Source organism: Sturnira hondurensis, unplaced genomic scaffold, assembly GCF_014824575.4.
Source record: "Sturnira hondurensis isolate 20B ecotype Veracruz unplaced genomic scaffold, ASM1482457v3 Scaffold0019216, whole genome shotgun sequence".
NCBI lineage: Eukaryota > Metazoa > Chordata > Mammalia > Chiroptera > Phyllostomidae > Sturnira > Sturnira hondurensis.
This window is the reverse complement of record NW_028091847.1, coordinates 481,009-505,340: the sequence shown is the minus strand read 5'-3', so window position 1 is coordinate 505,340 and position 24,332 is coordinate 481,009. Positions and strand designations below refer to the sequence as shown.

Here is a 24,332-nt window from a genome sequence, read left to right as displayed (position 1 = left end):
CACACCTCAGAACTGTGTTTGCAACAGCTTGGATTTGTACAGTTCTTCAAAGAACTCATTTCTCCTAACAATTCAGGATTGCCACTTAAGGATTCTGAAAATGGAAACCCGGAGGCCTTGAACGTTAGAGTTAGAAATTGAGTATGAAGAGATACGGAGCTGTTTCATAAATTATTTCGTACAGAATGAATCCTAATCGCATGAAGAGTGTCGCACCCCAAAACTCGCAGGCTACGGAGAAACTGAAGCATTTGACAGCCAAGTAAAAGGTCTGAGTGTACAGGGCAGACCATGAGGAGAGTCAAGGTAAAAATAAGTGGTTCTCTGTCTCTGAATGCACCTCCCCCTTTCGACTGCCACAAGGTGGATCTTTTTAGACCTACAGCTTAGAGACCTTGCCTCCACCTGGGGCACTGGTTACCTTTCAAGTTTAAGACACTGGCAAGAGGGAAAGGTGACTGACTGGCCTGATCACTCCAAAAGGAGGATGCGAGTGTTATTCCTACCAACTACTTTCTTGGGGCAGCTATTCAAAGAATTTTAACATCCAATCTTTACCAACATAATAGAGAACTATGTTTAATTTTCACAGGTCAGAAAGAGGTCTAAGGAGAGCCCCACCCTCAAATTCTGTTCCAGATGACAGGACGGATTCCTCTACTACGGGCTTCACGTCAACCACCCCAGATTTCACCACGACGGGCTGCTCACTGGGAAGCACACCACCAGGAGGAGCGAACAGCGCACTTTCCCTGAATGGGGGAAAAAAGCAAACCTAAACCTTCTCTACCATCCCTTCTGTAATTTACTCCCAATTTAAAGAATTCTCATTGAAACTGGCATTAAAGAAAGTGTCAACAATATCCGAAATAGGATTTAAGCACTGTGGAAAAACTTATCTTCAAATTTAAAATTCATCTTTAAAATCTGACAGGAGAAGATTCAAGCTGGAGGAATCGGCGTCTCCCAGGAAGCACTCCCTTTACCTCTGGCGTCCTCCTGAAAGCGGACACCCGGTGAGCTGGCAAGGGTGCATCGGCCGTCAAGGGTGCGCAAACCGTGGCTGGGTCTCCAGCACACGCTGACTGGGAAACAGAGCATTCGCTGCACCAAGTCTAAATGCAGCCTGGGGAGACTTGGCTGGTGTGTGTGCTTAAAAGAAGAATCAGAAAATGAGAAAGAGCCCTAAAGAGTTGTTTTCTATTCATCTCTGAGGTCATCCCAAGGACTCTCAGAACTCAGGTCTCAAGACACTCTACACAGTTACTTCCCTACCAGCTAGAGGTTGGTGCTGGGGCTGTTGAACGATGGGGTGGGAAGGGAACATAATAGAGAATGTGGTAGGGTACAAAATAACATTCACCAAGTACTGGCTGGTGCAGAGCATGGTGCCATGGCTGCGACAGACAGAAAGAAACATAAGGCATGGGGGTTCTCTACTTTTGGAGACATTTAGAGCCAAAGAGAAATTATTTCCTATTTCAACAGAATGGAAATTGGGAAGCAGGGACTAAGTTTAATATTTGTCAAAATACAGAATACTGCACATTAAAACCTATGCTGCTTTCTCCTTACTCCTCAAAGAAATAAGATTCCATGGCTGGACGGGAAGGAAAGGAGTCAGAAAGGAGTTGAGAAAGGGTAGAAGTGTTCTGACTCGAGATATCCCTCAGCACGGTGAACTTGTCACCACTAAATTATTCTCTACCAAAATTCAGATTAGGAAATTTAGGGTAGGCATCCCAGGACCTGGTCTTTACTGAGGGCGGCCACATGGAAGAGACATCCCTCCTCTTCTGTTCTACCTTTTCTATGGGAAAAGTATAAAAGACCCTCATTAAGTGCCCTTTCAGGCAATTACAAAGCATTTCCAGGTACTTGGCTGAAAAGTGTTTATGTAAGCTGAAGTCTTCCTCAGCCCCTCTGGAGGAACACAAGTATCAGCATCCTCTTACACAGCTGGTATCTAGGGTTACCTCCTGAGAGGTTTCAGACTCTCTCACAAAAGGGCAATCTGCCCAGGCCTGTCCTCTTTTTTAATAGGGAAGGGCCAATTTATAGCACGGGAAATATTTCAGAAAAAAACTTCTTACAGCCAAAACAAATGCAAACAGCCTCATTTTGGTTGTGAGGATACGGAGCAGGGATTAAGAAGAGCTCTTTAAAAAACTCTGAGGAAAAGGCACTGGATTAGGATTAACTTTTGTTTTGCTTTTTAACCAACTGTCCTTCTTATGCTTATCATACAGCCCTGGTCCAGCCCACACAGTCCTTGGTTTAGGGCTGCCTGTGAGGTCTTAGTCAAGATGCTGGAGGGTATTTGGGGTAGGTGCTACTGAGACAAGTGTACCCCTAGAACCTGGCCTCATTCTGGGGTGAGGCTACTCTGGTTTGGGGGTTGCTCAGAGGCTGTTCTTTCTGGTACTTGCTGGGTTGCTCATTTGAAGAAGCAAGCATTTGAAGGGTACCCACTGCAAGGGTCACAGCCATAGTGAGGCTCCGCCAGAGCTGAGTACCCATCTGGGAAGTGTCATTTTATGGCACGTACCCGGCCACAGTGGGAAATTAAATAGAAGAGGGAAGGCCAAGGAGGAGAGAAACTACAGCTCAGTCACTCCTGTGCTGAAGTGGAAGCCTCAACAAGAAATGTCTGCACTGGCGCAGTAAGCACCCGTTTTTCAGGCCTGGACTCAAGACTGGAGTTTGCAACAGAAGAGCAGGCAAGAATCTTCAATGGGAAGCTAAAGCCACAGCCCCATGGGAAACAGGAGATAAAAGGGTAATTTCCTCAGATCAAGTCTCAACACCTCTCTCCCCAGGGAAGTTAAACCACCTTCTCCTATTATCACTGCCTTTAGACAGCCACAGTCTAAAATGAGAGACCAAGAAAGGGGGGCGGATAGGTCAGGAACGGCTCTTCCCCACAAATCCAGGCCATCGGCCTGGCAGTTGGAGGGTTAAAGTCAACACTTAAAAGAAAACTCAAACCCCATTAAGTCCAGGCCAGGAGAACAGGGAGCAGCAGGAAAGCCAAAGGAAACTAATTTTGGAGGTTCTCCAAGCTGCCAATCACAAGCACATTTCTAACAGTCCCAGTGTTGTTTGAGTTGGTTGTTTTTCCACAGGCTACACAATGGGGTCTGGTTATTCATTGAAAAAGTCTGCAAGGGAGCCCCGCCCTCCATTCACAACTAATTTGGAATGCTCCATTCAGCAAGAGGGGGACTCTGCAGCTCAGCTTGCTCAGGCACTCTGAGCTGAGCCCAGCTGCCGCCGCAGGGACGCTTGCTTGCCCAGCGAGCTGTGTTTATGTAAGAAATTCAGACACTGCAGGCTCCTGCCTGCTCCACACCCTAAGATTCAGATGGCCAAGACTCCGGGTGAAATCTGCAAGGGTGTGCAAGTCTGCTGGAAGTGAGATTGCAAGTGCCCTCTGGCAAAAGGGGAAAAGCAGAAGAAAACTATCTTGTACAGCCTGGTTCAGAATCTAACTGTGGCTACCAGCTGAGAGAAAGACTTCAGTGGTATTTCTCCTGCCCCAGGGATGAGCTGGTTTGCATTAGACGACAGCTTTCTCTGGAAGTTGGCCTTTCCAGACTCCTTGGCTTTTGCATTCATTGCCAAATGCTGCAACGGGAGCCACCTGGCTTCCTCCCCAAGGGAGAGGGTCTCTGGAGACACTACTAGATTATCTGGCTGCAGGAGATGGGGGTAAACTACCTCTTAGGAACAGATTCACAGTTCCTTTTCTTAAATCTACATCCAGCCTATAAGGCTTCTAATTCCTCCTGAATGCCCATGGGACATCAAAAGGGAAGACGCAGGGTGAAATCTACTGGAAGAGCAATGTAAATGAAGTACAAGGCTAAAAACTGGTTTGGTTTCTTAAGAGTTTTTTTCAACCTTCAATAATCACTCTGAGAAAGATCTGATAAAGCCAGTCTGACAACCAGACTTTATTTCAAGGAAAAGCATACCAACTTTGTGAAAATTAAATCCAGGAAATAAATTTTAGTTGTTTCTGTTTTTGTAAAGTATTTGGCTATTTTCAAACGTCTGATGTCTACCTTTTCTCACTGCTGCTGCCACCCCCACCCCCAGTGGACTCAGGCGGTGACTGAGGAAGCATTTCTCTGAAGTCTCTCTGACCACAGAATCAGATTTGAGGTCTTGGCTGTTCTGCAGATGAGTCTCAAACTCCTGGCTTTTTAAAAGCTACTTCTTATCCTGCTCCCTAGCATCTTGTACCCTCTGCCTTGACTTTCTGTTCCATGCTTCCTTCTCCTACACAGGGGAGCCTCCTTAATTTGCTGTGCAGGATCCTTTTACGTGAGAGCTCTTCTCCCTGAGAAGAGTTGCAAGTCCATTATCTAGCTGCCAGGCCCAAAGGTGTACTTATATTCTGGTTACACACACACACACACACACACTCACACGGGCCTACTATTCTGCCCCTCCTTTAAGCTGAGCCTCTGAGAGGGATGGGACAATGATAGAAACTGACGACCAAAAAGCCTCTGTTAAATGAGCTTGATGAGTTCACAAAATGAATTTTTAAAAAAGCAACCTAATCTGGTATTGGCATCAGCATGCCTGGCACCTGTCCAAGAGCTGGGAGCTGCAACATGACAAGACTGCACTCTCTGGATTCCAAGTGGAGAAGTACTGTGTGCCAAGGCACAGATGGGGCCCAAGCTGCCTCAAGGGCAACCATGTGCCCAACGGGGACAGTCGGCCTCTGAGCCTGGATGTACTTCACCATCACTAGAACTGGAGAAACATGTGGAGGGTACAGTCTCTTGGTACAGAATCACACACTCCATCTAACCCTACCACATGGTACCACGAGATGGTAGAAACTGCAGATAGCACAAATTCTCAGCGCTATCAACTACCTGTCTCAATCTTGTAACAGTGAAGAAAGATGAAGGGGATAGACAGTCATCTCACGACTGATGCCAGGATTTTGTTACCTCTGGAATCTACCTGGGTGATCTACCAGACAATCCAAGTCTTTTTCACCAAACTCAAAGGGCTGGCAAAGGTTACAAGGTTTTATTAGAGGACTACAGGCAGAAAGATATCTAAGAGGCAGAGGAAAATCCATGGTTTTTAATAAGCCTATCTGAATTAAAGTTATAGAGGAAAACATTTTGTATAAACATAGGGCTCTTGTAGATAAATGGGATCTCTAGGTCTTGGTTTCTTAACTCTTGAGTCTACGGATCTTGGAGGCGATCAAAACAGGAAGGGTTTCCAATCACTTAGCACCCTCTCAGTGGTCGGGCAGTGGGTGGGCCTGTGGAGCCTTTGAAAGCAGGGCTGTGGCCCTGCAGCGAAATAATCTCTCCCCACCCCAGGCTTTCCTCCTGCTTCCTTCAGCTCTCTTCTTTCTCCTCCCCACCTCCCCAACTACTGGCTCTAGAAAAGGACAAATAGACAGCTTTGACTCTGTCAACACTCATTTTTTAAAGTGCCTATCATTTTCTTTTTTACCTTCTGTAACTACAAAGACTTTAGGATGATCCTTTCCGATTCAAATGGCCCAAGACCACGGAGCAAGTAAACCTCCAGTTTTACACTACCACCTCTGGGACCAAAAAAACAATGAGTCGTCTCCAAAAGGAAGGCACCGACCATCACTACAGTATCAACCTCATTCATAGGAAAAAAGAAAAAAACCCAACTGAATAATCTCATATTGAAACAGGATTAAGATCAATGTGTTTTAGGCTCAAAGGCTGTCATAACAGTTAATCCTATTTCTCCAGCCATCTATTGCAATGTATTTATGAAAAGTCAATTCCATCGGTTAATTAGACAGTCCTTAGAAAATTACTCGTACTTCCTCCAGTCCACTCATTCTTTTTGAAACACGTATCTAAAAGGAACACTTCAAGGGGAAAATAAGGTCGTTGGATTTTAAAACAATTCTCTAAACTATATTTGGTATGGAGGCCATGGTTTTAAAATAAGATCTTCTCATGCCTTCTCCCCAGCATAAAATATTTTATGTATTCAAAATGTTGGTAAACATTCACAATATCACAGCTGAAATAATATGATTTTTAAAAAAAAAACTGAAACCTGCATTAAAAATTATTTATATATGCTAAAATCCAGTAATATCCTTAAGTGCCCAAGCACTCAGTTTGGAAAAATGAATGTAACCCCCACCCCACCCCAAACCTAAGAATTTTGAGTTCCAATCTTCCCCATGGTTTTGGTTTGTAGTTAATTCTGTGAAAATGTGTACACATCTATCTACTGACACATTCCTACATGGTTTGGTAGTTCTATGTGTCAATTAATGCACATATTTAGCTACACACTCATTTATATAGATATGCACACACTCATTTATAATACATCGGCTATACAATACACAGTTTTATCTGTACACACACTAATATGTCTTCTAGGTAACATGTCAGCTTTATAATTTTTCTATTTTATTAATTTCTCTCTCTCTTCCGAGTCCTACATGGAACACACTCAAAGTACCAAGATATTCAGTTAAGTTTCTCAGGGTCACAGAATGAAAAGAACTAAGGTTTTCAACTGGGCAGCTGGAGTCTCCCTAAAGCTCTCCTGGGGGCTGTCTCAAGGCACCTGAAATAATGAGGGAGAGCCCGGAGGGTCCCTTAACATGCCAAGTGTCCCCTGGCTCTGCAGCTTCATGACAGCTTCTTTAAGGATATTTTATAATGTCTTCTTCTCATTTCACCTAACCCCTTCTATTTGCCCCTACCACACTAGTCAGTCTCTCCAGCACTGGACCTTGCATTATCCCCTCTGTAAAATGAAGGGATTGGACAAGAGCTGCCTTATCTCTGCAAGGCAGCTCCAGCTCTAACAACCTGGGATCTCCAAGGTCACTTCTCAGGACCAAGGGACAATTGGGGAGGAGGGGAGGGCAATGGCAGAATCCCTATAGGCTATAGCTTACATTTTTTTATTCCCTTGAATTTGACCTTTAAGAGTTTCCATATGGGGATACTTCATCAATGCTTGTAGTATTTGTGAGGTAGGGTGAAATCTATATAGCCAGAAGTAAGCTTGGCGTTTATATGGCTTACAAGAACAATGGTTTCATTTATTCAAATCACACTGGATGGATGCCTATGGGTAGGAACCTCAATCTGGAACACCGACAAGATATAATCTCTTTAGAAGTTGACCTTATAAGTGCTTACTGAAAAAAGTATGCCATAATCTTCAAAACTGACATGCTAAAATAAAATCAATTACCCACATTACTTAATATTTCTCTCTCTCTCTCTCATATAGGAAAGGTAGACTATTATAAGCAGCAGGCCACACAGTATTTGTTCCAAATGCTTCTGCTACTGTAGGGAAAAGGTTTTCTTTACCAGCCAAGTGTCAGTTTGTTTTATAGTTTGTGGATTGATTGATTCAAACCAATTTATAGGGTTTCGTTAAATCTGAATGAGTGTCTCCCTCCCTTGGAATAATCATAGACTCTTTCAGAAGGTGACAGGAACGGAAGCTGATCCCCCAACCCAAGGCTGAGAGATACAGAGAGAGTGGGCCCCGCCCTGGGCTCTGCCAGCATTCATGCATCCACACAGTCAGTTTTAACAACAATCATCAGACCAGTCACACGTAATAGCAAGGCCGGATGGATGAAGGATACACCATCTCATATTTGTATAATCTTCCTTAACCTCTAAGGCAAGGGGATCTATTTCAATCTATTCTTCTTGACCCTCCATCTCCAGAAATAACAGTCAGAGAGGGGGGAACGAATATTAAAATACTTTTTGAGGCTACTCAACCATCTGTTTTATCCTTAAAAGACAGAAAAGCTCAACCTTAAGAAGTTAAAGCAAAAAGCAAACAAAGTAAAAAACAGAGCACACTTGGTAAGCATAAATATCTCCCAAAGCTCCTCCATTTTAGGTATGGCAATTTAATTAAAGAATTTAACACATTCTATTCACTGAGCAGAAATTACTTCTAAGGGGCCAAAACATTTATTGATTTCTTCCCTTTAGCTTATTCCTGCAGATAAATATCTCTTCAAATATAAATCCTGGGTGCTGACATCTTTCTCTGAAGAATATAACTCTGCTTTCGCACACAAAATCAATTTGAAGGCAGTCATCTCACCTCCCTTTTAATTCTTTTGAGTTTCAGAGAAACAAACAAGCCCTGGCCAGTGTGGCTCTCAGTTGGGGTGTATGGGGTGTTTTGCCCCATACACCAAAAGAACGCTGGTTTGATTCCTGGTCAGGGGGGCACATACCTAGGTTGCCAGTCAGGGAGTGTATGGGAGGCAACCAATCAATGTTTCTCTCTCACATGGATGTTTCTTTCTCTCTGTCTAAAAACCAATGGACATATCCTCGGGTGAGGATAAAAAACAAAGTGTCATAAAAGCATTTCAATGAACCTCTGCCAAGAAAGCCACCTCCCAAACAGATTGCAGTTTCTGCTGCTCTAAGCAGGAACTGGAAAGGCTGTGTCAAATTGTCAACACTGAACAGAGTGGGATTACAAAATCCTACCTTTTATCTTACACACACACACACACACACACACACGCACACTGCAGGTTATCTTTATTTAGTTTTTCAGTGGCAAAGCTTCCCAATCACTTAAAAGCAATTAAAGGGCAAAAATTAACATCATTTACTTTCCCGAGGAAACATCCACAGCAAGCTGTGACAAAGCGAAGGCGACCATACATCCGGGGGTTATAGTTTACCCCCTTTTAAAGTTTCGTGGCATTGCGGCTTGAATATGAGACCTGTCATTAAAGAATGTTTACCTGGTACCCTCTGGTCTTTCATGATTTAGAACACCCAGCTTTTACTGGGACCCAAAGACACCTCTCCCAGGGCACTTTCTCTCTCTCTCTCTTATGGTCTCTGTCTGTCTGTCTCTCTCGATAAAACAAAGCTGGGAAAAATTTGTTGGTACAAAATGAGAAATTGAATCCTTGCCTGGCTCAGGTGCTTGCTATTATAAACTATGACTAAGAGACATGAATTTCTCTATGATGCAACTCTCGAGAGAGGCAGCATTTTCTCCAGGCCTCTCTTAAACCTGCTCACTCGCCAGTGACTAATGCTCTCTAGAGCTGCCCTGTACTGCTCAAATTTCATCAGCCAGCTTTGTCCTTGATAGCTCTGCCTGGACCATAAAAGCTCCCAAAACCTGTTGAGAGCAGCTCTGAAAGATCAGTGCAAAGCTAACCACACCCCTGCCAGCTTGGAGAGCAAGCTGTCTTTTGAGCTTGCCATTGCATTTGTTATCTCAAGGACATGAGCATTTAACAACCATCTCTTGAAAGTTTTTACTATTCTCTGAACGATAAAGTCCTGACAACTACATGTAAAATAGGAGTAAGTCAGGTCACCCCATAACCACTCTTTTCAACTCAGAAATAGGAACAAAACTGACAATGTTAGGTGAAGCCTCAATTAACTGAGTCTTCTACGAACAATTTTCTGAGCTTTTCAAAGAAAAAAAATGTCAGCCTCATGATCTGCATCAAAGGCTTAATTTGTAAAGCAAACAGAAAACACTGTAAGATAAAGTCTGATTAATGGATGTTTGGCCCAATATCTTACTATATACAATGTCAATTAGCTTACAATTTTGAGCTTGAAGCCTTACAATATTCTCAGGGGAAAAAATTTAGGGTTAAATCATGTTCACTAAATCTTACCTGCAGCAGAATAAAAAGCACTTTAGAAATAATTACAATAAAGAGTTAAACAAAAGTTTGGGGATTAACTTTTAATTATTAAAAGAAACAAAATGTACTCCATTATCCAAACATGCTGACTACAGCTGGTAAGAGCGACCTAGACGTGTACAATCCAAGACCAAACGATTTCAGAAGAAACGATCCACCACCAGAAAGATACTTACAGTTATCAGACTGAAAATCTGGGACAAACTGTTCATCATCGGGAACTTGTGCTGGAAAAGAGATTTTTATTTTAAACCTTTCAGTTGCATTAAAAAGCAAAGTAAAATGTTTTATACGGAAAATAGGACAGCCAAGAAACTTGCCTTCAGCTAACCAAGCCTCTTGAAGCTGACTGAGATCCTGAAACAACTCTGGAAGTGAAAACAGAAGACACCAGAATGAGAATTCCTCTGCTAGGGAGAAGAGTCTACGCACTGCTCTCACTGGGAGCCATTTGGGGAAGCCACCACACAGAGGGGAAAGCTTCACTACCTTCAGAATCATGAGCCAGATCTGTGTCCAAAAACTTCCTCTTTCTGTCAATCACAGGCCGCCCTCTACATTCCTCGGATCTAGATTTCTGAAAAAGGCAAACATACAGTGAAGACTCAAGGGTAATAAAGGGGTCTTGAAAGGGGTTGGTAGCACTACACCAATAAGGAGAAGATTCAAATTTGAAGAGGGAGGACAAAACAAACCAAAAGCCACATAAACTTACCCCTGGGACCATAAAAGGGACTTGCTGGTCATAAAACCCATCCATGGTGCTTCCAACGTCTCTAATATCACTTTGAAAGGTTTCAGCATTGAGTAATTTCTGGGGGGTAAAGGGTCCTCCTGTAATATGAATATGGGAGATTTTAACTGAGGGGAGTGAGAGAAATGAAATAATTTTATACTGCTCTTTCTTTAGGGCCTGTGCAAATCACTGCCTTTCTTTGAGGTACTTAAAGCCCACTCAAGGTGTTAGCTTTGCAGAACTAACGCTAGGTTTAAGGGCATCAAAGATTCATAGTGCTGCTCAGTGTCAAATCCATTTACTTCCTCATCCTTTTCTCTTTCTCATTCTCTTGTTAGAGTATAGGTTTGCTATCATCTGTCCCCTATTTTTTTTTTAAAGAAAAGGACCTAATTTTCATTATTAAAGGGTGTTTTCAAGTTCTCTCCAATAGAAAATTCTCCAGGGTATTTGTAGTGGCAAGGTTTTGGGGTGTTATTTTTTTCACATAATTTAATTTTGACAGTATAGTGACAGGAAGTAGAAAACTGGGTTTAAGCATTCCAAATTATTGGCAATTAAGAATCTGACATACATAGTGTTTCTAAAAGTATTTTGTAGGTCAGTGGTAAAACACTATATATAGTTCCATGAATGTATTGATCAGAGGTATACTTATCTTCACACACTCTTTTCTAAAACCTAAACCTGTCCAAACAGGTGTAGTGTCTGTAGTACCACAAATAATCTCCATGGCAACTCAGAGATATCTAAGACCACCTCCAATTTCTAAAAGAAAAAAATAGCTATGAAAAGTAATAGAGAAAACTAAATTCCACTGCACACATTTTAAATGCATTACTACCATAGACAGTTTTTGAAAAGCATTAAGAGCAAAAGATCCATGGAAAGAAAATTCCATTTTTTCCTTATAGTCATGTCAATATTTCCCAAACATGCCAAAAAAACCTAAACTTGTTCCAGTACTGTCAAGTCTTGGGGCTAGGAAGAGAGTTTGGGGGTCAAAATGGAGAGGAGGGAATTTTTTCTAATTTGGGAGGAATAAAATAACAATTTTAGGTAGGTACTACTTTCCAGAACACTCAGTTTTATTCTCCAAATTAAAAAAAAAACAACACTCAGTTAAGCGAACAAAATGGAGAAAACAATTTTACTCCAACTTTAAGCAATGTAAAATGCTTAAGGATAATTCTTTTGCTTAACTTGTATATAAATTTTAAATAGGGAACTTTTTCTCAGTGGATAATTCCATCCAATTTGTTTTTCACACTGTGTAGAGCATATCAAATTTTGGTGAACAGGATGCAAGGAAACCCTTGAGGGCCAGCCTCCTCTCTCAGCACTTTGGCCCAAGTAATCAGATATTTTCCAAGTCAAAGAGGGAGAGAAGCAAAACTGCACACAGTTCATAGCTCCCTAGAAAAACACTCCCGGTAGCCTGCTTGCTTGCCTTCCTCAGAATAAAACCTTCCTCAAATGTCACCAACCCGTTGTACAACAAAATCTGAGAATCACCAGCACTGAGTTGAGGGTCATGAAAACGAGTCTTATGTGCCCTCCAAAAACATGTCCCATTAAACTGTGGCCTTAAAAATTCTTTAAGTGTCTCTTGGGGAAGGGGCAAGGAGATTGGAGGCAGAGAAATTCTCAGTCTCACAATGAAACACGTTGCAAAATACTTCACCATGAAGAGCAAAACTGTTTCTTAAAAAAATTAAACAAAAGAAGCTGCCGTAAGCGAATCCAAAAAAGGCACTGAGGACCATTAATTCAGTCCTCAAAGTTCAAGGGCTAGAAAAAATCATGTTCAAAGTACTTATATACATATTTTTAAGCCTAAAGGGAAGACTCCAGCTCATCCAGGAGTTAAATCACTTCCTTTGCACCCCCCTCCCTTCCTGGTGCCCCCAGGAAAACTTTAACACAGCGCAGCGGTGCGATCGAGGCCCCTCCCCCGCAGCGCACAGCGGGCCTGGTTTTATGAATGGGAGAGCAAGCTGCGGCCGACACATCAGGTAAAGGCTGTAACTGGATCCTTCGCGCTGGGCCCCATTCACAAAACAAGACACACTTCCACCCAATTCCCAGCCTTCCCCATTCATGAAAACTCCTTCAGATGCATCCCCGCCCCCACTCCCAACGCACGCCCAGCCTCCGACGCAGGCCCCTCACCCCAGCGTTTTAGGAAGCTCAATGCTTCATTCACAAAAAAAGGGGGAAAAAAGCCGCAGGGAGCAATGAGCCGACGAAAGAAACCCGCTTCATTCATAAAGTCGCCCACATTCATAAAAACGAGCTGCGGCACCGGACGCTACCAACCGCCTCCAATTCCTCCCCCTCCCCGAAAGACACCTCCAAACATCTCTCCCTGGCACCCACCCTCAACCGGGAGTTCAGTGCCCCCCAAGGGTCCCCTCTCCTCCGAAAATGCAGTTAGATGCCTAATCCAGCGCGAGGCTCCAGCATCTCTCCACCCTCCCCTCTGCACCGTTTTTTTCCCCTCAACTATTCCCAGGCGATGCTCCCCGATTTCTCGAGAACCGACCGCCGTGCAGCCCGACGCTCTCAGTCCGCTGGGGGCTTCGGTGTCTACTTTCTACAACCTGAAACTTGCAAGGCCTGCATAAGTTCCGGGCCGACCCCCAACCCCGCAGGCGGCACATGCCTAATGTCACTTAACCCCTCCTGGTGCTCTGGGGGCATCATCTCTCAAATATCCCCCCTTAAGCTGCTTCGGGCCCCCTCCCCCCCACTGCAAAGCTCCCCCGAGCGTCTCTTCTCGCGAGCCTCCAAGTCACCTCAGGGATCTCAGATCTCCAGAGACTGTAAAGCCCCGCAATTCCGCGCCCCCCATCCCCGCCCGGGAGCCCCTTTACTTCGAGCTTCGGAGAGCCTCCCCCGCGATGTGCGGAAACCAGATCCCTGCGCTCCCGAACCTTTAGCCACCCCCGCCCGACGGCTCCCAGGAACCGAACCGGACTGAGAGACGAGAGGAGGGGGGGAGGTCAGCCTCAGGGGTGGGGGGGTAAGCCCAAATTAAAAGTGCACCCCGATTTGAAGATTCTGAATCAGCCCTTAAACTCTCAGGCCCTTCGGACCCGTTCCTGGACACCCCCCTCCGCTGCCCCCTCGACGCCCCCTCACCTGAGGAGGCGGCTCTCCCCGCCTTGCAGCGGCCCCGGGCGCAGGCGCGCTCACGCACGCGCGCACCGGGCCTGGGCGCTTAAGCAAAAGGCAGGGCCGAACGGCTCTGGGGACACTGAACCGCTCCGCGCACAATCCGCTGGACTCTGCGCCGCAGCTGCCAACCGAGCTGGAGCGCTGGCCCGGCCCCGGCGGCCCGCTGCTCCACCCGCTGTCATTGGTCCACAGCCTTAGCCCAGCTGCGTTTCCATTGGTCTAAGGCTGCTACTGCAGCTGTCCATCACCTCTTGTTTACCCTGTCTGCGGGCAAATCCAGCCAAACCGCCCCATCAACTCCGGCTCACATTGGTCAACAGCGCGTCCCTCCCCACCCCTCAGGGGTCTGTTTTACATAATCTATGCACTGGGGGCCATGGGCCAATCAGCACAGGCTGTTTATATAATGAATGTTAGGACGTTTTTCATTCATAAAAAACGCGACCTGAGGGGGAAGCTTAGCTGAGTCAGTGAAGCACTTAAAGGGACCGATCCTCGGAGGAACTGCATTTACTTCTCTCCTCTCCACTCTCCCAACTTTTCACCGAAGCACAGCTCTTCCCTTTTACACATTCACCCATTTCTCCCACTAGCAATGGCATCGTCAGGATTCGGCCGCTGGGCGACAGAAGTTCACAGCTGCAGCACCAAGCAAAGTTGTCATTTTAGAATTCAGGCTAGAGGAATTCATAATTCCACCCAGAGAGAAACTCGCTGACCGGCCTGGGCTTTCGGCCCACAGAAACACAGAAAACGGAAACAGAGCCCTCTAATCTTAGTTACCTTTAAGAGAGGCCTTAATTTCCTTTAACCAGCTTTCCAGCGGGGAAGAATAAGCAGTATCTTTCTTTAAAATCTGAGCTTTCAAACAGATCTTAGTTACTATTTTATTCCAGCAAGGCCTAAGGCTGAACCAAATCCCGTTTTCTCCCCTTGTTTAATAGCGGTTTATAACCTCGTCAGAGTGTGTTTTGGATGTGAGATGAGAGAGGGTCGGCGCTCAACGAAATCCTCTCTTGGGGACCGCACCAACCAGTCAACCGACCTAGAAACATAAATTCCTCCGAAGAGGGCTTGCAGAGTTAGGCCACCTGCCTCCCTCGCGGGGCTGCTTGTTTTCCATTTAAGTGTTGAATACAAGATGGTGCATTTGCGAATTAGATCCCGTGCAGCTGGGAACGACGAAAGGCTGCTCTGCTTGCCAAACGATCGGGCACTAACTGCAATTGCTGAGATTCTTAACAGGGTGTTCCAGGAAACAAATAAATAAGCAATCCTCTTCCATCTTCCCCAACTCCCGTACCCCCTCCTGTGAAAACCGCGGGGAAGCGCTCTCCTTTCCCGTAGGATGCTGGGGCTTGTGAGGGAGTTATGTTCTACCGGCGTGCCCTGCCATTCACCCCCTGTGCTAGCGGTGGCGGAGAACGATGCCGAGTGTTAGAAGAGAACCCCGAGCAAAGGGGTCCCCAGGGTAGCGAACTCTGGAGATGCTCCCTGATCCCATGGTAAAGAATACAGTGTGGATTTTTAGGGAAAAAAATTTAAGTCAAAATTTGCTCATCTTATTTTCTGCTTATTTTCTTTTGTATCTCAAACAGAGTGAGCAGGCACTTGGTTTGTGGTTATAGCCCAAGAAAGATGGGAATTGACCTAAGGAAGGAACCTGGAGTACCTGACTGAGTCCTGGGCCCATCACTGACTAGGCATGAGCTATTGACTTTACAAGAGACTGACTGGGGTGGGCATGAGTTGATGGGTGGGAAAGTGTTCAGCACTTTTAATAAGCTGTTCCACAATACCTCATTTCCTACTAGAGCGTTTTGCTACTGCCCCTGATACCCTCACCCCCTACCCCCGCAGTAAAAATTTCCCTTAATGCTTCTCTGCATTCCTCAGCACCATTTCTGTTTGTTGTCTGGAGGGGTTACCCTGGTCCAGTTGTACTCACAGGGTGTTGCTGGCATCCGGAAGGCTCTATCTGTTCAACTAGACCCAGGGGCCAGGTTAGCTTCCTGACCTTGTCTGCTCCCCACCCTGACCCATCTCTTCTCAGTCTTATCTGCTCTCTGATCTATTTTCTCCCAAAGAGCTTTGGTAGTCCTCCTCACTTAGATTCGTGTCAGGCTCCAGCCCTTTGGAAGGCCTACAGCCCACGGGGCCATATATCTTTACCATATAAGTCATAGCACATCCATAGCACTTTATAACTCTACATACAAGGACACAGTGTCAGACTCTCTCCATGGGGTTGAACTTGATGTCTGGAGTGACTCTCGTGAACTTTGCCTCAAGCCAAGTTTCCCCATCCCATCTTGGGAAGAGAAGGTGAGTATTTCTGGATGAAGTAACAATAATTAGTGACTACGATGGGGGCACAGGAGGAGTTGGGGAATGGGTTTTTATGAGAAGGTTGTTGAAAACATAAGATCAGACCCAGGATTTACATCAGAAGAGAGCTCTTGCCAATTAATTATTTAGTCATTCAGTAAATATTTTTTTTGTACCAAATACTCAGCCAGACCCTGTCCTAGGCAATAAAAAAAAAACATTACAGAGATGAATATGATACAGTCTGTGTCTTGGAGGAGCCCACAGTTTATTGCACAATTTCAGCAGCTGAGGTTTACTGAGCACTTAATATATGACCCACTCACGTCACACATAATTCTCTACTTATGTTATCTCATTTAATCCTCATAATAACAGCACTGAAGTGGTCTCTACAATTATTATCTGCATTTTATAGACAAGAAATTGAGGCACAGAAAGATTAACTTGACAATGGTCACAGCTTGCAGCTTGTGGAACCTGAAAAAGCCCTAAGTCAAGAGATTTGGCATACGCCTCTGTTGCTCAGAAAACCACCATAAAATATCATTTGAACCCCATTTGCCCAACAGAGGACAAAACTGATTGAAGTCACAGGGAAGCAGATTTTCTCAGTATAGAGTTAGAAAGGATTCTGGAATGTTTGAAGTGCTCTAATGAATGAAAGTAATGAGTCTCCTGTCACAGGAGGCATTTACACAGAAAGATTTAGAGAGAGTACACAGGGTGGGATAGGTGAACTCGGAGAATTGCTCCAGCTCTAAGAGTCTGTGATTCAGAGAATTTGGAGCTTGTGTTAGACAGGGGGTTCAGGCCCAGGCCCAGGCACCTTGGCTCGTCGTTGAAATGTGTGGGTTATAACTCATGACGACTTGTCTTGTCAGACTGACTTCTGGGCCGGGAGCTGCTTCCTTATTGTTAAGTGTTTACGGTGTCTTCTCTTTCTGCCTTTCTTCTTTCCCATGATTTTCCTTCTTGGTGACTTACTAGACCTACCCCCAGTGCCAGCCCATTCCCCACCTTCTTGTTACCTTTACCTTCATAAAAAGTATCAGTATTTAGAAGTTCTTTGTCTCTTACATTGAGTCTTTCCTCCTAAGAACATTGCTTAACATTGGAGATTTTGTCCAGCATGTCTTCTAATGTATCATTCCCTCTCCTCCAGGGGAGAAACAGGACTGGAAAAGATAACAAAAAGAGAGACCTGCCCCCGGGAGCATTCATCTAGAGTCAATCTAGCTTTTGTCCTCTGGCAGTAGCAAAACTCACTCAATCACAGTAGAATAACTAGCCCCTTGTTCTTCAAGTTGCAGTGTATCTACAGAGAAACAACACAGAAGGAGAGAAAAACAAGTCTCTTACCCCAAGACTGAATGCTTCTGTTTCCCTTTAGAGGACCATGTTAAAAATTTCCCCTAAAATCCGAAAAGCAAGGTAAAATGTAAAGCAGGCAACCCTGCCTTGAACTGATGATCACCATAAGGGCAGCTGGGAAATGAGGCAGCATCTCGACCTTGGTCCTCACATTAGGAAAGTACTTGTGTTCCTCTGTTAGAAATGCTGTCTGTGGTGACTGTAGCCTTGTCTGGAGGCTGGAGTCAGGGCTACATGGCCCCAAGGATCCTTTCCCATTCTTATATCTTAAGGAGGTAAGGACTTGAAGACAGTGTCAAAAGGTACTTTAAATGTTTTTCTTGTCTTCGAGGGATAAAGGATTTTATCTGGCTGGCATACCTCACTTTCTAAAATACAGAAATAAATATCCTAAAAACTGAGGAGAGAAAAGAAAATCTTGGATTTGATGTCTCTTTAAACAAACAGGGGCCATCTCATCTTCAGGGATCATTGTAGCCAGGGAATAATAATAATTGACAGTTACTCAAAAGCTTAATATAAGCCAGACACTTTTCTAAACACTTCCTATGTATTAGCACATTTAGTCCTAACAATAGCCCTCTGAGGGAGCTAGGATTATTATCGCCTCTACTTTTCCCAGATGAGAAAAAAAATGTAGGTACAGGAAGGCTACATAAATTGCTCCAGGCCCCATAACTAGCACACTGTAAGAAGAGGCATGTACCCAAGGGGCCCTCTCCAGAGCCTGGCCAGTAACCACCCTGCTGGGCTGCCTCAGCCCCAGGGAACAGCCAACACTGAAAGAGCACTTCATTATGCCAGGCCCTTTGGAGCCTTGCTTATATTAACCCACCTGATCCTCCTAATGCCTTGTGATATAGATACCATCATTACCCCTATTTTATGGATGAGGAAACTGAGGCACAGAGAGCTTAGGTCATTTGCCCAAGATCGCAGAGCTAGTAAGAGCTGGGGTCAGGAGCCCAGTGCAGATCTTGAACAGAGTTCTTGCTCTGAACCACTTTACTATATGTTTCCTGCAATCTCCCACTCTGTCGGTTTCCTTGGTCTTGCCTGTGAGGCTCTGGCCGCTCACCTGCTTCTGCCACTAGGGTCACAGTGCTGTGCTGGGAACGTGCTCCAGCAACTCCAGCCAGGTTTCTGAATTATTATCCAGGGAAACGAGAATTTGTCTTCATTAAAACCACTTTAGAAAGAGAAAAGATATCGCTTTTGCTGAGCATCCCCTACGTGCCAGGCTCTGCTGGACACTTGACGTACATCGTCTTATTTAATACTCCCAGTCCCTCTCAGAGATAGTAATAATACCCAATTTGCAGGTGTTTAAACGGGGGATCAAAGTGAGGTTAAAAAACACATGAGTTTTCAGCTAGGAAGGAGCAAGCCAGACCTCTGACCAAATGAATGTTCTTGACCCTCTGACCCAGTGGCCTAGGGAGGCCTATCCCTCTCCCGTCTCCTTTCCTGAGCTTGAGGACGTCCTCTCTCCTGCCTCTTTCTCCTGACTTTCCATGCTTAAATTCCCAAAAAAATCCACTATCAAGAAACGCTGGTGGTACGTGTTATATTTAGGTTGTTGATAGTTGAGGCATTTCTTCCTTAAGCCCCAAACCTTAAAAAAATTAGAGTGAGAATCTATAGAAACTTCCCATGGCTTCCCATTGCCTTCAGAATATAGTCCAGCTCTGCAGCGGGATCCTCACCCTGGGAACCTTGCAGTCTCTCCCCACCCTTCAGTCTAGCCATGCAGGTCAGAGGCACCTGCTCCGCAAGCCAGTCCGATGCCAGCATCCTGCTCTACCTCCGAGGCCCACCAAGGACTGCCTTTCCTCACATGTAGAAAGAAGCTTTAGGCTATTGGGCTTTTGAGGGCTCCTGTGTCTGATCTTTAGAGTTTCCCTGCTTCTTTTCCACGTTAAGTTGGCAATCAGAATGTCTCAATATATTAAGAACATGTTTCTCCAGCAGCCCCTCATGTCTGCTGTAATTTTCCGCCTCTGACCCATTATGGGGTTGGAAACCAGCAAACCAAGTGAGTTTGAAGTGGGCATAGAGGAAGACTCCATGGGTCCTGAGAGCTAAAGGGACCCCTCCAATGAGGAAGTAAATACACTTGAATGTGTAGACTTGGCAAAATCTATTTTGACCATCCAGAGTCCTCTTTTTGCTTCCTTTTATGCCCTTTGTGGAGAGTTTCATACGGACAGGGGTCAGTGCTTACTGTGACATGCTCAGACTTGAGCCCCCGAAGTCCGAGCAGCAGGCCAACCCAGAACTTGCCCAACTCGAGCTGTGGAAGTCCTCAGGTTGGCACCGCCAGACAGCTGCACTGGAGGAGCAGGCCGAGGGGCTGAGTGGGAGGTGGGGGCTGGAGCGTGGATTTTTTCATGGGCCTGCTTCATGCAAGCATGGCAGCTAAAGAACGGTGGTAAAGAGGGCAGTTCTTTCAGCTCTTGACTTTGTTTGTAACCCCCCCGCCCCGCTTCAGCTCTGTCAGGCCTGTGGGGGAAACTGCCCTCTTGAGTTAGACAATGAGAAGCTCAGCTATGGCCAGCTGGTAATAGAGTCCCCAGGTGAAATCCTCCATCACTGGATTTCGTCACATGGCTTCAGACTTCAAATGGGGCATCTGTCTGTCCTTCCAACCTGAGGCAGTCTTCCCTTCCATCGCCCCTTGAAGCCAAGCAGTGTTTAAAAGCATGTAGATGGCCTCTTCTGCCTTGCCTACACCACAACTCTTACTGAGCATCTGCCTCTGGGAACTTACCTCCGGGGCATAACTCAGCTTCCATTTAAACCAGAGCCCACCTGAAAACCTTTTCTTGTCCCTGCTCCTCACACTTCTCTGAATTCTCTCCCATTAAGAAGCCAAACTACATGGCTAAAAATGCACACTATGCCTTGGCTGGTGTGGCTCAGTGAACTGAGTGCTGGCCTGCGAACCAAAGGGTCGCTGGTTTGATTCCTGGTCAGGGCACATGCTTAGGTTGCAGGCGGGATCCCCATTTGGTTGCACATGAGAGGCAACCACACATTGATATCTCTCTCCCTCTCTTTCTCCTTGCCTTCTCCTCTCTCTAAAAATAAACAAAATATTTTAAAAATTAAATAAAAGTAAAAATGCAAACTATGAGAACACCATCCCATCCCTGGAAAGCACAGCAGAGGTGCTCTCAGGTCCTCTGTCCGTTCCTCTCTGTGCATAGGCTCTGCCTCAGGGCAGGACACAGGGGCTGCTCACCATTAGGGACTGCAGTTGAGCTCCCATCTCTCACCACTGTCCCGGGGCTGGGTATCTAGGCGGCTAGAAGGTCAGCATCTGACTCTTACAAGGGAGTATCTGTTTAATGTAAGGGAATGCTCGGGCACCTCAATTGTGGCCTATTTTGAGTTTGTTTATTTTTTATGGAAGTTTAACATACCTAGTGGAAAAGTGCATAAATTGTAAGTGTGGAACTTGATGAATTTTCACAAAGCAAGCACCTCTGTATGTCTATTGTCCAGATTTTAAAACAACATTATCAGTTCTCCCCTCCAAAAGACCCTCTCAAGCCCTCTTCTAGTCCCTAATTCCTCCTCCCCATCCCTCACAAGGGAAGCCCCATCTAGGTTTCTAACATCACGGATCGATTTGCCTGCTTTTGTACATTGTATACATGGAATCATATAGTCTACCCTTTTGTCTCTGGCTTCTTTTCTTCAACATTATGCTTGGAAGAGTCATCTATTTGTAGTGTGTAGCTGTGTTTCATTCATTCTCTCTGCTGTATAGCATCCCGTGGTATGAATATGTCACAACTGACTTATCCATTTTACTGTTAATGGACATTAGGGCAGTTTCCAGTTTTTGCTGTTATTCATGACATTGCTATGAACATCCTAGTGAGACTCCAGTATGTATCTTTTGGGAAACATCAATTTAATTTCATTGTTTTTTTCAAGATATAGTTACAGTATTCATTTTCATGTCTCATTTATTTGAAAAGCAACAGAGACTCAGAATAAAAATCTCAATATCACAGAAAGGTGTAGAATGGAAAATAAAATCCCCTACATCACTTCCTAGCCTGTCCCCAATCTCCAGAAACATGCACTATTAACTACTGTGTATCATTCTAGATGTTTTCTATTGCCTAGACAATCACATTTAAGTATATGCATTACAACCTTAAAACCCCCACAAATTGGCTTTTCTTATATAATGTTTCTGCCCCCTGCCCCTACTGTCAACACTAGGTGCATGAGAGAGTTTGGTGTGGAGTGTGAATGTCTCTTTCCTCCTATTAGATGAGGCTATCACTTTTATTTATTTATTTTATTTTATTTAAAATTACAAAAATTATTTTAGAGAGAGAGAGAGAGAGGGGAGAAAGGGGGTTGAGAGAGAAATGAGAGAGAAATATTGATTTGTCATTCTACTCATTTATTCATTCATTGGTTTATTCTCATATGTGCCCTGACCAGGAATTGAACCTACAACCTTGGCATATCAGGACGACGCTCTAACCAATTGAGCTACCTGGCCAGGGAGGGCTGTCACTTTTAATAGGCCGTTATCAAGGTAAGACACATAGGAGTTTGCACAGCAGTACATTCCATTTTCACTTCCATAAACATTTGTTGACTGGCTGGTGTACTCAGTGTAAGGCTTGTCCCAGGAGAGCTCCCGGTCTGGTGGGAGGTGGGTGAAAGGCACAGGAACAAATAGCAATTATACAGTGTTTACAGGTGCCGTAATAGAGGTCTGTAAATGGGTTCTGGGAGTACGAATGAAGGAGCAATGAGCACTTCCTGGTAGGGTCAAGGAAGGCACGTGAGAGGGGGCCAGCCTAGAATGATTAGTTACTAGGACTTCAATGGGCACAGCAAGGAGGGAAAGGCCTCCTAGGCAGAGGGAACAGCATTCACGAACACACGGAGGTGTGGCGGCAAATGGCATGCCCAGGGACCGGCAGTTGCTCCTGTGTGGCTCAACTCTGGAATACTAGGCCAGGAGGAGACAAGACTAAGAGGGATGCGGATGACAGGTCTGGGGTCTTATTCAGTCATTAGAGCAGTGATCATTCACATTTTGGAATCATGGGATACATCTCATAGGTGTTTAAAAACTACCAACCGAAGGACACAGAGGGGCTTCCAACATAATATTCCCGTGATGCCCTTGATTAGAGCATACATCCCATTGTTCGTATGTCTGTGTTTGCCCACAGGACAAATCCCTCTAACAGGCGCCCTCTTGGATGCTTGTCTCAATTACCCATCCCCCAACACAGCAGCTGGCACTTAGCTGATGGTCACCAAAGGATGAATGGACGTGTGAATGAGCAAGTGATTTCTACTGCACAGCAAAACATGCTACTTGAGAAAGTGGGGAGCTGGTTACCTTCTCTTCGTGGATTTGTGTTTATGTATGCCCAGCTTCTGCCTGCCCGCATGGTGGGAGAGGAATAAGGAGCTAGCTATCCATCCTCTGCAGCTGGCTGGGGTTCACACCAAGGGAAGGCTGCACTTCCTCGTCAGCAATACCTGGGCCCTGGGATACTGAGCTTCATTTCAGCCCGATTTGGAATGGCGTGGAGCCTGGTGGGACCCTACAGCCTTATCTCAGTTCCCTGCACCTCAAAGGTGTTCGTACTGCACCAAAATGCCCAAATCTTCCATTTCCTTTCAGAAATGCAGGCCTCTGCAGCAGGTGGGGCTCAGCTTCCCCACCGACTCATTCTGCCTATACCCTCCCCTACAGGTGCCCCTCCTTAGCCTCGGGGCTGGTAATCTTGAACAGGTTGAAAAAAGCACTTTGTATTTCTCCTCTTGCCTGCCTGGTGCTCCTAAATGTGGTCAGCTCACTCAGTGCCCCTGGAGGGTTTCCTTGAGGCGGCCAAGAAAGATCAACCTTTTTGGCTTGATAACTGAGAAATTTTCTTCACCAGGTAGCAGCATCCTAGTTAGGAGAATTTCACATGCCATTTGACTTGAACCACCTTTGAAATCTTTCGTCATTTTTCTTGCTCCTTTCTCCAAAACTTAATTGCTTTGTATATTTATCTGGGTTTCATCTGGACCTTCCCACTTAGGAATGTTCATCTTGAACCTGGAAACTGACCTCAGGGCCTGTTCGGACAGGGCCATCTCAGCCTCAGTGGAATGTAAAAGCTAAATAAGGCCTTCCTCTTCCTCTTCTTCCTTATGTGTTAAAACTTATTTCAATGACACGGTGTAATTTTTCATTACAGGATCTGTGTCTTACCCTTTCCAACCCACACATTCCTGGCTGGAATGTAGGTAGAATTCATTTACACCTATGTGCACTCCTTGTAAATGTGAACGCTAATGAGGTAATCCATATGGTGATATGGTAATAGCTATACAGACATATGTCTGGAAGAAGCTCTTTATTTATTCAAAGATCTTTTGTGGGTTAGACGACACCCCCTTGCTTTCCAGATTCACTGCCTTCTCTCACAGTTACTGAGTTATACCTGCGCTCCCTCGTGTGAACACGGAGCGAAAGCCCCATTTCATGTCTCAGCTACATCACTCCCCTGTGATGGTTGGTCCTGCTCATTTCACTTCTCTGCTCATCAGTCTCCTCTCTGAAAAATGGGTGTAACAACTCCTGCCTCACAGAGTTGTTTGACAACTCAGTGAGTGTGTACGTGAGTTCCTAGTGGGCATGGGCAGTGGAATTAGGTTTCCATCTTCGTTCTGCCACTTGTTAAATGGGTGAATTTGAGCAAATTTGATCTCTTTGAGCCTGTTTTATCATTTGTAAAATAGGAATTTTAAGGTTTCTGAGGAGAAATAATAGAATATTTAAAAATCATCTAGCGGAGTGTCTGGAAGAAAGTAGAAACATAAAGTAGAAACATAATACACCTTGCTCCCTCCCCTTTTCTCTGTATGAGTTGAGGCACTTGCTGCCAACATTTCATGACCACTAATGACCTTTCCAATATCCCCTGGGATAAATTAAAGAGTTCCCAA

General features: G+C 45.0%; 1 protein-coding gene across 1 annotated transcript in view; it reads right to left on the bottom strand.

Annotated features, from left to right (window-relative positions):
• The window catches only part of ETV5 (ETS variant transcription factor 5), a 57,407-nt gene extending 43,638 nt beyond the window's left edge, over window positions 1-13,769 (bottom strand). Inside the window, exons 1-5 of the mRNA XM_037027532.1 lie at window positions 13,608-13,769; window positions 10,443-10,561; window positions 10,217-10,304; window positions 10,048-10,095; window positions 9,904-9,954 (exon numbers count right to left, since the gene is read on the bottom strand). Coding sequence (XP_036883427.1) covers window positions 9,904-9,954; window positions 10,048-10,095; window positions 10,217-10,304; window positions 10,443-10,487 — 232 coding nt within the window. The 5' untranslated portion in view covers window positions 10,488-10,561; window positions 13,608-13,769. The remainder of the gene's footprint in view (window positions 1-9,903; window positions 9,955-10,047; window positions 10,096-10,216; window positions 10,305-10,442; window positions 10,562-13,607) is intronic.
• Between the last annotated feature and the right edge of the window lie 10,563 nt (window positions 13,770-24,332).